The 15,722-nt window shown below is 44.3% G+C and overlaps 1 protein-coding gene across 3 annotated transcripts in view; it reads right to left on the reverse strand.

The window, feature by feature from the left end:
• The window catches only part of TMEFF1 (transmembrane protein with EGF like and two follistatin like domains 1), a 101,551-nt gene extending 89,333 nt beyond the window's left edge, over nucleotides 1-12,218 (reverse strand). For all 3 annotated transcript variants that reach the window (XM_050761508.1, XM_050761507.1, XM_050761509.1), the window contains exon 1: nucleotides 11,589-12,218. In XM_050761508.1, coding sequence (XP_050617465.1) covers nucleotides 11,589-11,787 — 199 coding nt within the window. In that variant the 5' untranslated portion in view covers nucleotides 11,788-12,218. The remainder of the gene's footprint in view (nucleotides 1-11,588) is intronic.
• Between the last annotated feature and the right edge of the window lie 3,504 nt (nucleotides 12,219-15,722).

Below are 15,722 nucleotides of genomic sequence, written 5' to 3' on the forward strand. Positions count from 1 at the left end.
AGGTGGAATATATACACCCAAGAGATATGAAACCACGTTTACACAAAAGCTTGTACATGAATATCCATGGTGGCATTATTCATAATAGTCAAAAAGTAAAAACAACAAAAATGTCTATCAAGAGATGAATGGATGTTAAATGGATAAACAAAATGTGGTATTATTATGAATTATATATTCAAATATATATTGAAATATTATTCAGTCACAAAAAGGAATGAAATTCTGATACATCCTACAACATGGATCAACCTTAAAAACATCATGCTAAGTGAAAGAAGCCAATTATAAAAGGTCATATTGTATGATTCCATTTATATGAAATATCCAGAATAGACAAATCTACAGCAAAAGATAGTAAATCCTGGCCAGGGTTGGTGGCTTACGCCTGTAATCCCAACATTTGGGGAGGCCGAGACAGGCAGATCACCTGAGGTCAGGAGTTTGAGACGAACTTGGCCTGGCCAACATGGTGAAATCTTGTCTCTATTAAAAATACAAAATTAGCCAGGCACGGTGACAGGCATCTGAATCTCATGCTGAGGCACAAGAATCTCTTGAACTGGGGAGGCGGAGGTTGCAGTGAGCCAAGATTGCATCACTGTACTCCAGCCTGGACAATAGAGACTCTGTTTCAAAAAAAAAAAAAAAAACATAGTAGGTCAGTGGTTGCCTAGGGCCGGATGAGGAGAGGTGGGGATTGGGGAGTGACTGCTAAAGAATGTCAAGTTCCTTGGCCAGGCTCGGTGGTTCACGCCTGTAATCCCAACACTTTGGGAGGCTGAAGCAGGCAGATCACCTGAGGTCAGAAGTTCAAGACCAGCTGGGCAACATAGCAAAACCCCGTCTCTACTAAAAATAAAAAAATTAGCTGGGCATGGTGGCAGGCGCTTGTAATCCCAGCTACTCGAGAGGCTGAGGCAGGCAGAATCGCTTGAACCCGGGAGGCAGAGGTTGCAGTGAGCCAAGATCACGCCATTGCATTCCAGCCTGGGCAACAGAGAGAGACTCCGTCTCAAAAAAAAAAAAAAAAAAAAAAGTAAAGTTCCTTTTGAGGGAGATGAAAATGTTCCACAACCTTGTGACTATAGTCAAAAACACTGGATTGTGCACTTTAGAAAAAAGATGATGATGGAAGGGCACAGATATCAATTACTTAATTTAATGTAAATGAGTTGAAAGAAACTGAAAGCAGAATGATCTATAACTCTATTGGGAGACAAATCCCAACACTTAAAAACTAAAATATAAACACAAATCCAGAAAAGGTCGGGTCCTATGATAACTTTAGGAGATACTTGAAATCTACTCTATACAAAGGTAAAAAGTACAACAAATTATGATACAAGATAATGTTCAATGTATATGCCTTACATAGAATAACAAAAATATAAGAAAAACTGAAAAACTGTGAAAAATAAACCTATCATTATAAGCGGAAGTTTTACTATTTAATTAAGAGGAGATGACAAAACAAAAAATGTAAAGTATGGAACTAATATAAAACATAAATTAACCCTCTCCCCTTGGTAGGGGCCAACTTGACAGAGCCAAGTTCAGGGGGAAAAAAAAAAAAGACAGATAGATGATAGAGAAAAAATAGATACAGAAAGAGAGATTTAAGGCAAATGTGGTAAAATCTGAATTGGGGAATCTGGGTATACTATTACATTTTTCTAAGTTTGAAATTATATAAAAATAAACTTAAGTAAAACTAATAGTTAATATAACATGGAGACTGAGAAGTCAAGGAAATAACTCTTCTGGATATGAGTCTTTCACAAAATTTGTTTTCATACTAGGATACAAAGATACACCTTGTTTGTTTGTTTGTTTTCTGAGACGTTGTTTCTCTCTTGTTGCCCAGGCTGGAATGGAATGGTGTGATCTTGGCTGACTACAACCTCCACTTCCCAGGTTCCTGTGATTCTCCTGCCTCAGCATCCTGAGTAGCTGGGATTACAGACATGCGCCACCATGTCCGGCTAATTTTTGTATTTTTAGTCGAGACTGGTTTTTGTCATGTTGGCCAGGCCGGTCTCCAACTCCTGACCTCAGGTGATCCACCCACCTCGGCCTCCCAAAGTGCTGGGATTACAGGCATGAGCCGCCACGCCTGGCCACACCTAGTTTTAATATGAAAACCCAGAGATTCCATATAACACATTCTTGGCCCATAATGCAAAATCATGAAACAATACATCTGTAACATATATAAACTCATGTGTTTCACAATGATGAGAGAAATTTTATCATAAATGTCAATGGAATTAAAGAAACATCATGATCTATATCCACCTAAAGAATTTAGAAAGAGAGAAAAGGGAAAGTTTAAGGGATAAAATTAATAAAAGAAAAAATAGACATAAAAACATCAGATAGTGTTTCAAGGACAATGGTATAATCAGAGATAGCAGGGTAGGTTTCAAATACAAAGAAGGAGGAAATGGATTCAAGGAAAGAGTTAAAAAGAAGAACAATACAGTGGAAGTTACAAGGAGTACAGGCAGGAGAGGAGTTCAGACCAGAAGAACTAGGCACTGGAGAAATACAGTCTCCCATCCAACCGTGTAATTATGAATAATAGGAATGAGGGAATATATACCAATTTTGACTCTCCTCCAGACAGGCTCTCCATCTCAAAGAGTATCACAATTCACTCCACCATCTATAGGAGGAGATCCAGAAGGTTAGGCAGAAAAAGATCAATAAAAGAGGCTGGCTGGTTGAGAACTGGGCAAAGTAAAGAGCTCATGCCTCACTAGACAGCACTGACTGACTTCGCAATGTGGAAATAAAAGCCCAATGTTGACAGTGCCTCCAAGTTTAGAAGAGAATGCAGGCCAGAAGTGATGGCTCATGCCTGTAATCTCAGCATTTTGGGAGGCCAAGGCGGGCAAATCACTTGAGGTCAGGAGTTCAAGACCAGCCTGGCCAACATGGCGAAAACCCGTCTCTACTAAAAATTCAAAAATTAGCCAGGTGTGGTGGTGTGCACCTGTAATCCCAGCTACTCTGCAAGTTGAGGCAGGAGAATCGCTTGAACATGGGAGGTGGAGGTTGCAGTGAGCCAAGATCGAGCCATTACACTCCAGCCTGGGCAACAGAGCAAGATTCTGTCGAAGAAGAAGAAGAAGATGAAGAGGAAGAAGGAAGAAGGAAGAAGAAGAGTAGGCAGAAAAATAGACTGTCAAGTGAAACCTCCAGATTTTTAATGGCTAAGAACCAATGTAACTTTTTAAAGAAACTGTGCAGACTAGGCTGGGTGCAGTGGCTCATGCCTATAATTCCAGCACTTTGGGAGGCCGAGGCAGGCAGATCACGAGGTCAAGAGATCTAAACCATCCTGGCCAACATGGTGAAACCCTGTCTCTACTAAAAATACAAAAATCAGCTGGGTGTGGTGGCACGCACCTGTGGTCCCAACGACTCAGGAGGCTGAGGCAGGAGAATCGCTTGAACCTGGGAGGTGGAGGTTGCAGTGAGTGGAGATCACACCAACGCACTCCAGCCTGGCAACAGAGCTAGACTCCCTCTCAAAAAACAACAACAATTAAAACAAACAAAAAACCTGTGCAGGTTAAACAAGTCCTCTCAATTCTTCCAATTTCTACTGTTATCTTTCATCGTACCCCCAGTCTCCTCCCTTCTCCATTCCATCTTCACCAATTTCAGACTTTGCTTTCTAAAACCACAATGTCACTCAAACCCTTTAAAAGCTTCTTGATGTCTTTGAACCAAATGCCAAACCTGCAGATGGGCCTTGAAGACCTTAATGTGGTGGCATAATCTCCTGCCTTAATCCCCGCAACTTAGTATTTCGAAAAGACTCCCTTCACTTTTCCACCTTTGTGCCTTTCCTAAAGCTATTCCTTCAGCCTAGAATACCCTTTTTAAGAGGTATTCTATGTTCATTCATCTATGTTCAGCTTCTATGTTCATTCAGCCATTAATCTATTCCACTAATAAATATGTAATGGGCATCTAACTTTGTACCAGACACCAATCTGGGCACTGTCACTACAGCGGTAAATAAAACAGACAAAAATCTCTGCCTTCACAGAGCTACATACAGACAGAAAACAAGTAAAATATACAGTATGTCACACAGGAAAAGGTGTTCTGGAGCAAGGAAAAGCATGAAGGAAGGTTACGGTGTGAGAAAGACATTGTGGATGGAGGGTGGAGAAGGCTGTAATTTAAGGCACCACTGAAGGTGACATTAGAGCAAACACCTGTAGGAACTGGGACAAGAAGATTCCAAGCCAAAGGAACATCAACAGCAAAGGCCTCAGGCAAAAGTGTGTCTGATGTTTCCAGGTGATGTTCTCTCCCCATACAGCCCAGCTCAAGTGCCACTTACTCCAGGAAACCAGTTTTGATTACTACAAATCAGAAATTATTCATTCCCATGACACCGTATCTGTATCTTCCTTAGGGCACCTTGTACAGTGGAAATCCTCTTTTCAAACATATACAAGAGTGATCATTGATCTATTAATCAAAAAAGTCAGTTAAGGCAGAAACCATTTAAAATAATACCTATTTTAGCCATTTTAGTCTTAAATACATAATTATACATTCATTTCCCAATGTACCACCAAGACCTTTTTTTTGAGTATAAGTCTGTCAATGGCAGTTCCCCACTTCCTTGGATAAATCACACCCATAATCCATTAGAACTACAATGTCCGTTTTCCTTTCCTTTAAGTAGAACAGGGGCTTAAAAATACTTGCAATGTTTTCTGCGAAATCCTTCCAAAAGTTACAGGGTTTCTCCATTCTGTTTCAGTTGTCTTGACCATAATTTAATTCATTCAGGGTAATTCTTTCAGCTTCTTGTCTTTATCAAGTCTTTTTTTTTTTTTTTTTTTTTTTTTTTTTTTTTGAGACGGAGTCTCACGCTGTTGCCCAGGCTGGAGTGCAGTGGCGCGATCTCGGCTCACTGCAAGCTCCGCCTCCCGGGTTCCCGCCATTCTCCTGCCTCAGCCTCCTGAGTAGCTGGGACTACAGGCGCCCGCCACCGCGCCCGGCTAATTTTTTGTATTTTTAGTAGAGACGGGGTTTCACTGTGGTCTCGATCTCCTGACCTTGTGATCCGCCCGCCTCGGCCTCCCAAAGTGCTGGGATTACAGGCTTGAGCCACCGCGCCCGGCTTTATCAAGTCTTTTCAAAGCATTCCGTAAAAACAGCTTTTTGTAATCTTTATTTCATTGATTTGAGTAATATTTATTAAATTATACTCATAATTACCACTCGTATCAATAAGTTTGAAAACAAATACAACTGACTCTTGCTTAGTAAGCAGAAAAATCAAATGATACACAAACGACGAGAGCTAACTTAGCATTTGAGCATCTGTGTGCCTGCTGTGGGAATTGATTAGTATGATTTACTAAGGGAATGATTACTCCAAGATGCCAAAATCAAGCCCAGCAAAGGATCTGAATAGATATTTCTCCAAAGAAGATATACAGATAGCCAATATATTCATTAAAATATGCTTAATATCAATAGTCATTAGGAAAATATAAATAAAAAGGACATTGATACAGAACTTCACACCCACTAGGATAGCCAAAATCAGACAGACAATAGCAAGTGTTGGAGAAGATGTTGGAGAAATTAGAATCTTCAAACATTGCTGGTAGAAATATAAAATGGTGCAGCCACTTTGGAAAACCATTTGCTAATTCCTCAAAACGTGAAACACAGAGTTACCATATAACCAAGCAATTCCACTCCTAGATACATACACAACAGAACTGAAAACATGTGTCCACACAAAAACTTGTCCATGAATGCAACAGCAGCATTATCCATAGCAACCAAAAAGTAAAAACAACTCAAATACCCATCAGTAGAGAAATGGATATGCAAAATGTGGTTTATCCATACAATGACTATCATTTGGCCATAAAAAGGAATGAAGTTCTGATACACACTACAACATAGATGAACACTGAAAACATTATGCTAAGGGAAAGAAGCCAGACACAAAAGAACACACCTCATATGACTCCATTTGCATGCATATCTAGAATAGGCAAATCCATAGAGACAGAAAGTAGATTAATAGTAACCAGGGACAGGGGACATGAGGAATGTGGAATGACTGTTAATAGGTATGGGGTTGCTTTTTGGGATGACGAAAACTTTCTGGAATTACAGAGTGGTGACAGTTGTAAAATTTTGTGAATCCATACAAATCCACTTAACTGTACACCTTTTGAAAATCCTATCTTGTTCGTGCTCAATAAATGCTTATTGATGGGGAATGTGGGGGAGAAGCAAGCCCAGATGTGGTAAAAAGAAACTTCCACTGTATATATCTGTAAAAGGCTAACCACCTCTGTAAGATTATAAGGCCCTTGAAAGCAGGAAATCCTTCTCATATATTACCCTTAACAGCCAGTATATTAGATTACACTATGCAGTATTCAATCAAGGTTTGCTAAATTAATTATTATCCATCCACATTTTACACACCAGGGATCTAGAAGAAAAAAGCCCTGCCTGAGATTCCCCATTAATCAGAAAAACTCACTTTTTATTCCCAAGAATCCTGAATTGACATAAATAAGGCATGTCTCATAATCTGCCATTTATATCACCCATTAATACCATTCCTACCACCATATAACAATCCAGAGGACCCACTCCTAGTTAAAACCCATTTCAAATTCTCCACCTTATATCTATCACCAAATGCCACTAACTGATCTCTCAATATGTTCTTCTACCTCTTTAACCATATTCCCTAAACTAGAAATGCCTCACATGGTTAGCCTCATTTGTTCTTCTCAAATACCCTAGAGCCAAAAAGGACTATCATCATCTTCATGTTACAAATGGAAAACAAAAAAAAGTCAGTCTAAGGTTACCTGGTCTCCTGAATTCAAGTTTATCTTTCTTCACATATATCATGTATTTCCAAGCTTTTTTTCTCTTTGGATAACTAGGAACTTTCTGGTAAGTTAGCTTTTTAAAAAAGCATAAATAAAAAAGATATAATATCAAAGTTTTTCTTTTAATCACAGTAAGTCTAAAGTCCAGAATGAGTGGAGAACTGGGGCAAGATGACAACAAAAAAACTCTTGTTCCAGCCTGAGCATCATGGCGAAGCCCTGTCTCTACTAAAAATACAAAAAATTAGCCAAGTGTGCTGGCATGCACCTGTAGTCCCAACTACTCAGGAGGCTGAGAATCACCTGAGCCCAAAAAGTTGCGACCTGCAGTAAGCTAAGATTGCGCCACTACACGCCAGCCTGGGCAACAGGAATAAGACCCTGTCTCAAACAAACAAACAAAAAAGTCTTGAGAACAAGAAGAGATAAACCAAAGGCCCACTGCTTAGGGAAGATGCAATATCAAGAGACGACAGGGCCAATTCCCTATGCTTCATCTTCATCAAGGAACATGATCTTCAAGCTAGGGAGGTCAGAAATCTGATAAAAGGAAATCAACTTCTAAGGTAAGTGGCACGGATAGGGGACAGTAACAGAATACAGAGCTACTTCAAAAGAATATGCTCTCTGATCCAAACCACTCACACTCCATGATACTGAAAAAACTTTTACATCTGCCTTAAAAACTACCACTAATTATCTAAGCTACCTTGACAAGGTGCCAGAAGACCAGAAATAAAATAAATAAAAATAAACACATCCTCAAATTTGAAAAAAAGGGGAAATGCAGGCCGGGCGCAGTGGCTCATCCATGTAATCCTAGCAGTTTGGAAGGCCGAGGTAGGCGGATTGCCTGAGCTCAGGAGTTCAAGACCAGAATGGGCAACATAGTGAAACCCTGTCTCTACTAAAATACAAACAATTAGCTGGGCGTGGTGGCGTGCGCCTGTAGTCCCAGCTACTCAGGAGGCTGAGGCAGGAGAATTGCTTGAACCTGGGAGGCAGAGGTTACAGTGAGCCAAGATCATAACACTGCACTCCAGCCTGGGCAACAGAGCAAGACTCTGTCTCAAAAAAAAAAAAAAAAAAAAGGCAGAATGCAGATCCAGAAAAACATCTATGGGTAAACCTGCCATGTAACTGCTGAAAAATTCCAAAATGGATAAATAAGTTTTCGAATACAGTAAAATAAGAAAGACACCATCAGCTCTTTATTAAGGCAGGCTATACAACATGTGCTTTTTATTTAACAGGATTACTAAAATGGAAAAAGGGAGGATGACAGGATGATACATATACATAACAATCTAACAAGACAATCTGAAAGAATCTTTTAAATAATAGGCTAGTGAACAAAATGGGAAAATGTTGAACAGCAGAAGCTCGAAAATCTGTTAAATTCAACTAACAGGATGCATAGCTAGTTGAACATGTGGTTGACTAATGTAACAACATCAACCAAGTTGGTAGAAAGTCTCCAGTAGTATGTCGCAGGGTTCCACCCTTTTTCACAATCTAGACAACTTCTATTAGTTTAATGAAGCCATAGAACTGCTCTTCACGTTTGCAAGTGAAAAAAACCTGTCAGTGACCCAACACACACAACCTGACCGAATCAGCTCCAGAAAGGTTACAGTAGGCTGAAATGATGGTCCAAAACCAAAAATGAGTATCTACAGGGAATCGAGGGCTGCATTTAGTTTTAAAACTGAAATAGGCCAGGCGCATTGGCTCACACCTGTAATCCCAACACTTTGGGAGGCTGAGGTGGGGGGATCACTTGAGGTCAGGAGTTCAAGATCAGCCTGGTCAACATGGTGAAACCCCATCCCTACCAAAAATACAAAAAAAATTAGCCGGGCGTGGTGGTGGAGCGTGCGCCTGTAGTCCCAGCTACTCAGGAGGCTGAGGCAGGAGAATCACTTGAACCCAGGAGCCAGAGGTTGCAGTCGGCCAGGATCACGCCACTGCACTCTAACCTGGGTGACAGAGTGAGACTCTGTCTCAAAAAAAAAAAAAAAACCTGACTAAGCAAACTTCAGTTTGTGTGGGGATACCTAGATAATAAAAGCTACTAAAAAAAACTATGCACAATTTCGAGCTGCATTAATGGATGTGTGTGTCCAGACTGTATTACTATGGTTCTCAAATTTAGCAACTAAAAAAAAAATTTTTCCATATGAATTGTTCCCAAATCTTCATCCTAAAAAGTTACAAGAATCTACAAGTATCATTTAGTTAAAACTCTAGCTTTAGACCCATTTATTCAAGTAAATCTTACTGCTAGGAAACATTTTATTTGATCAGCTTAATTTATTGACATTTATATCAGTGATAAATATGCTTAAAAGAACACTCAGATATTACTAAATCCAAGTCTCTTTTTTAAAAAGAAAGGAAACTAAGAGAAATTAAGTAACTTGCCCCAAATTACACAGCTGCTTAACAAGGGCCATGACCCCTAGATCAGTCCCCTTTTTCCCACACCACGTGGCACCCACCCCTCCTCTTCAATGCAGAGTACCCCAGGGTGACTGACTGAGCCCCAGGCTTCACACACACCACACAAAAACACAGGTTCACTTCTCGGGCCCCGGGACTTTCCCTGCCCATACTCCAGGTCACTCCAAGCCCCTACATTCCATCTCAGAACCAAAAGAAAACACACACACACACACACACACACAGTCGCTCTGCATCGCCAACCCACATCCTCAAGGGTATCCAACCCTCTATTTCTTTTATTTCCTTTCTTAAAACTTGAACTATGCAAGTTAGAAAGCATACACAAAAACATCCCATCAACATACATTATATTTTCCTAAGAACAAATTAGCTTATCAAAAACAAATACCCGGGACACATTACTGGAAAAATATTAACATGGTGTGATCACTTACAAGATTGATAATTAATATTTGTTACATAAAAAGGCACTCTAATATACAACTGGTTTTTATTCTTAAAGTGTGATTATGTAATGAAGCATTACCCCATATCCCGTTCAACATCAGAAAAATAAAGGAAAAGTTTTTTCACGGATGGAAATGTTTTTAATGGACATGCTATTGTTTACTGTGCTCAAAACTGCCCTTCCCCTCATAAAACATTACCATATGAAAATTATTAAAAGATGTAAGGCCTTCAAACCTAAACAGCAGGCCAAAGGCTCGCTTCATTTAGGGTAGCATAAGCATCTGCGCTGAGCTCCTCTTGCTCCTTCCTCACTCTTCCAGAAATAATGCCCCTTCAAGAGCCCAAAGGTACAAAGGTTGCCCGGCAGATTCCCAGTGGCCTTATGTTCCTCCTTCCTCCCCCTACTCCGCCTTGGTTTAAAGAAGACAAGAGAAGGCACCAGAATTGATAAAAGGGCAAGTTAGCAAGGATGTGGCTTATGATCACCAGCTAGGCCAGCTCCAAGAAGATCCCCCCCAATCAAAAAATGAGACCTGAATGCCTGTCTTTGCCCCAGGGCCAAAACTTGAGCGCCTCTGGGACCCCTTTAGAAATGAAGAGGGAACTTTACTGCTGGGACCCTCTCCCCAGTGTTATCCATTAAAGCCCCAGCAAGCTCTTTGTTTCCAACAGCTGTGTGGGGGCAATCGGCCTTGGAGAGAGGGGAGAGGTCACTCCCTTGCTCCCGCTGCTGCCAATATCCAGGCTCTCCCGCAAAACACACACACACAGGCACGGCATCTTCCCTGGGACCCAATTCTCTCTTTCCACACCACTTTAATAACCCAGGTTTACACCTTGCTACACAAGGGCATTCCCTGAGACCTAATTTCCTCTTTCTACACCCAAACCCTACACAGGATTTGTAGGGTGATGACTCCCAAGCCCCCTCCCATTTGAAAAAACACAAATGGGGTTCGCTACAGGACACCCATCCCTCCTCTTCAATGCATACCCCAGGGTGACTGAGCCCCAGGTTTCACACACACACAACACACAAAAACACAGGGTCACTTCCCGGGCCCTGGGACTTTCCCTGCTCTTATCCACAGAGCCGAGGTCACTCGAAGCCCCCAGATCCCATCTCAGAACCCAAAGAACACACACCCGCGCGCGCGCGCGCACACACACACACACACACACACACACAGACGGTCACTCTGCATCGCCAACCCGCGCCCTCAAGGCAACCGGTTCCCTTTATCCACACGACCCCCACCCCCGAGACCCCAGTACCTTAAGGAAGAACCTCCCCAGCACATCAGCACATGGTCACTTCCCTGCCCTCACCCCGCCCAGCCCCTAGCCGTCTCCCACCCACCGCACTCCGCACACACACAGATCCCTGCCTGGGGCCGCCCTCCCTCCCCTGAGCCTTCACAACACAAACACGCGCTCCCGCGAGCACACCCACGACCACACCAGGAGCCCCTGCTGGCCGCTCAGCCTCGCCGGCCCCGGCCCCACCGCCTCCTCACACGCCGGGCCGCCCTCGCCCAGCCACTCGACACACTCGGACGCACCCACGGCCACTCCCATCCCCAGCGCCGGTCCCCAAGCCACACCGCACGCTCGCGCCCTGCCCTCCGCCCTCGCTCACCCTCGGGCCCAGCTCCCTGGGACCCCCACGACGGGGTCTTTCCCAGCCCGGCCGACCGCGGGGATCAGGAGGGAGGCGGCAACGGAGGGGTGGGGAGACCTAGGGCCGGCTCCGACCGGTCCTACCTGAGCAGTTGATGCTCTTGCCTTTGCCGCCGGGACAGTCCCCGCCGCCGCCGCCGCCGCCACCACCCGGGGGCTGGTTGGACGCGCGGCTCCCGGGCAGAGAGAAGGCGAAGAGCAGAAGCACCGACGTGTAGCAGCAGAAGGCGAGGGGAGGCGCGGCAGGCAGCCGGAGCGGCGCCTCAGCGGCCGCGGCGCCCATGGCTGGCGCCCCTGGACGGCGGGAAGCGCAGGGAGCCGCAGGCCGGGGGCATCCAGCCGCGCGCCCAGAGCCCCGCCGCTGCCTCGGCGCCTCCTAGCAGCCGCGCCGCTGAGCCGTGGAGCAGCCCCTCAGCATCCCCGCCCCACCCGCAGCACCCGCCAGGCCCGGGCCCGCGGCGCTCGGGACGGAGTCGGTGGGTCCGGGCGCGTGCGAGGGTCGCGGGCGCGCGAGGGTGCGCGCGAGGGTGCGAGCCGGCGTGAGGGAGACCGCGGCGAGGGGAGCGAGCAGGCGCTAGCGCGGCGGGCGGGGGTCGCGGGCCGGAGGCAGGCCCAGCCCCTCGCTTGCCTCCTCGCCTTCCCTTTGTGTCCGTGGCCGTTGCCACCGCGTCACAAAGACCCCGGCCCGCCCGGTGAGGGGCGCGTGACGGAGCCGCCGGCGGGAGGGGTGGCTGCGACCCCGCCCCGCGCACACCCCCAGCTCCCGCGCCGAGGGCTCCGCCCCCGGCCGCGGCCGGCGCCGCCTCCAGGGGAGCTATTGTTCCTGCGGCAGGGCAGGGGCGCGGGGGACGGGGTTGCGGCCACCCCTCGGCGGTAGGCAGCACCATAATAGACTTGTTTGCTGCCCTTTGTGAGCGTTTTTGAAGCGTTTCGTTCGCCCAGCAGCAAGGCTGGGAATGAGGGCAGGTGGTCTGTCATATATCTATAATAGTTTTTAGGTGAAGAAACTGAGTCACGGAAGAGGTAAAGGTGACATGTCCAAGGTCGCATACCAAGAAATGGGCAGGACCAGGATGGGAACCCAAGTTTTGACTCTAGCCATGTAGTTCTCAAAAGATGTTGGGTGAATGGTTACATTTCTAGGTTCCTCATTCCCATAGACTCACATACAACTGAGTTGAAAATAGTTTTCCAAAGTTTGTATTGCCCTCTCCCCCTAACAATAGCTGAGATTTAGAGAGGATTTTCTAATATACAAGGCCTGGTGAAAGCTCTTTATGTGCATTCTCTTCAATTATTTTTTTACAGGCCTCGGAGGGAGTTTTCATTCTTAGCTCCATTCTACAGATGAGGAAGTAGGGACCCAGAGAGGCGTAGTGATCTGACTCCCAGTCCAGTGCTCTTCCTACCACATCCTGCTAGGTGATACCCAGACATAGGTACTAACATCATGGACTGAATTCTGTGAAAGTCCTCTGCCTTTTTCATTCTATTATATTGCCTCCCACCCCAGAAGGAATTTTCAGTCTCATTGAGAAACTGATCAATTTGATTTATAAAATTAAGAAATGTGTGAAAAGCCACCAAAAACAAAGCCACATTAGGAAAAATGTCTTTAGTGCAAATATGAGACCATACACTTAATATAAAGGTATAAGTCAAGAAGAAAAAGTTGACATAATAGAAAAATAGGAAGCTTGACTCATTCACAAAAATTACACTAGTAATAAAAGATTATTTTTATTACCCACTAGTAATAAAAGATTAAAACCGCAAAACTCTGGCCAGGCACAGTGGCTCATACTTGTAATCCCAGCACTTTTAGAGGCTGAGGTGGGCAGATCACCTGAGGTCAGGAGTTCGAAACCAGCCTGGCTAACATGGTGAAACTCCGTTTCTACTAAAAATAGAAAAAATTAGCGGGGCTTGGTGGCACGCGCCTGTAATGCCTGTAATCCCAGCTACTCAGGAGGCTGAGGTGGGAGAATCACTTGAACCCGGGAGGTGGAGGTTGCAGTGAGCAGAGATCGCACTATTGCACTCCAGCTTGGGCAACAAGAGTGAAACTCCATCTCAAACACACACACACACACACCACACACACACACACACACACACACTTTGGATGATTAACAAGAGTTAAAAGAATTGGCAGACTGAGCACTACTAATTTATACATTTTAGGAGGGCAATTTGACTATGTATCAAAAAACCTTTAAAATGTGTTTACTCTTTAATCTAGCAATTCCGTGTATTGGAATTTATCTAAAGGATAACTGGACAAGCACACAAAAATGTAGACATAGGATGTTCATCACAGCCTTTATAACTTAAATGTCCATCAGTGGGGACTAAAGTATGGTACCTCTTAGTACAATGAAGTATTATGCAGCTTTAACAATGATGATAATTAGGTTAGTGTTTACTGACGTGGTAAAAGCAGGATACTAATAAGTAATAAGAAAACCCTGTTTTTCTAGAATATGTATGTGTACACATCCATAGGATAAAAAAGTGAAGAACACTATACAGCAATATATTAACAGTGGTTATGTCTGAAAGACCAGCTTATGAGTAATAGTTACCTATAATTAAATGTTCTTTATATTTTTCTGTGTGATCTGAATTTTTTTCAATGAAAATTTTGTATCTTTTTTTTTTGTTTTTAACAGGGTCTCACTTTGTCACCCAGGCTGTGATGCAATGGCATGATCACGGCTCACTGAAGCCTCAACCTCCCAGGCTCAAGCAATCCTCCCACCTCAGCCTCCTGGGTAGCTGGGACTATGGGTATGTACCAGCATACGCAGCTAATTTTTTTTCTTAGAAACAGGGTCTCAGTATGTTGCCTAGGCTTGTTATTTTAAAAAGCTGCTTCCTTTTGGCCAGTGCAGTGGCTCACACCTGTAATCCCAGCACTTTAGAAGACTGAGGCAGGTGGATCACTTGAGGCCAGCAGTTTGAGACCAGCCTCGCCAACATGGCGAAACCCTGTCTCTACTAAAAAATACCAAAAAAATGAGCCAAGCGTGGTGGTGCATGCCTGTAATCCCAGCTACTAAGGTTGAGGCATGGGAATTGTTTGAACCGGGAGGCAGAGTTTGCATTGAGATGAGATTGCGCCACTTCACTCCATCCTGGGAAACAGAGCAAGACTCTGTCTCAAAAAAAAAAAAAAAAAAAAAAAAAAAAAAAAAAAACTACGTTATTTTAAATTGTACTTTCATCATACTTTTTATACAAATAAATTCACATTTTTTAACATTTTATTAAGACTAACCTCACACCTCTAAACTGTTAGTGGCATGCCAAATGTTACAACTAAAATTGAACTTCTGGCTTTCCTGAATCCTGTGGGATCTCAGGTTCCTAACTGCTAAGCCACAGCTAAGTCTTCTTCTCAGACCTTCAGCAACTTCTCTGCTAAGCTTGACCTCTTCCATGCTTCCTTCCTGACCTGTGTCTTGGCTCTCCAAGCCCCAGTATTCTGCCTTGAATTTTCATTTCACTCCTTACCATAGCCCAGGCAGAAATACTAAGATAGGTCAACCATTAAATAAAAAGCAAAAAATTGGTGGGGGTGGGTGGCTCACAATTGTAATCTCAGCACTTTCTGAGGCTGAGGCAGGAGGATTGCTTGAAGCCAGGAGTTCGAGACCAGCCTGAACAACATAGTGAGACCTTGTCTCTACAAAAAAAAAAAAAAAATTTAATTAGCCAGCGTGGTGGCGTGTACCTGTTACTTTTTTTTTTTTTTTTGAGACGGAGTCTCGCTCTGTAGCCCAGGCTGGAGTGCAGTGGCCGGATCTCAGCTCACTGCAAGCTCCGCCTCCCGGGTTCACGCCATTCTCCGGCCTCAGCCTCCCGAGTAGCTGGGACTACAGGCGCTGCCACCTCGCCCGGCTATTTTTTGTATTTCTTAGTAGAGACGGGGTTTCACCGTGTTAGCCAGGATGGTCTCGATCTCCTGACCTCGTGATCCGCCCATCTCGGCCTCCCAAAGTGCTGGGATTACAGGCTTGAGCCACCGCGCCCGGCCGGTGGCGTGTACCTGTAGTCTTAGCTATTCAAGAGGCTGAGGTGAGAGGATCACTTGAGCCCAGGAGTTCAAGGTTACAAGTGAGCTATGATCATGCCATTGTACTTCCGCCTGGGCACTGGGCAACAGAGCAAGCAAAAAAAATCCTGGGGCCATAAGTCACAAATTAATTTACATCT

Source organism: Macaca thibetana, chromosome 15, assembly GCF_024542745.1.
Source record: "Macaca thibetana thibetana isolate TM-01 chromosome 15, ASM2454274v1, whole genome shotgun sequence".
NCBI classification, from domain to species: Eukaryota; Metazoa; Chordata; class Mammalia; order Primates; family Cercopithecidae; genus Macaca; species Macaca thibetana.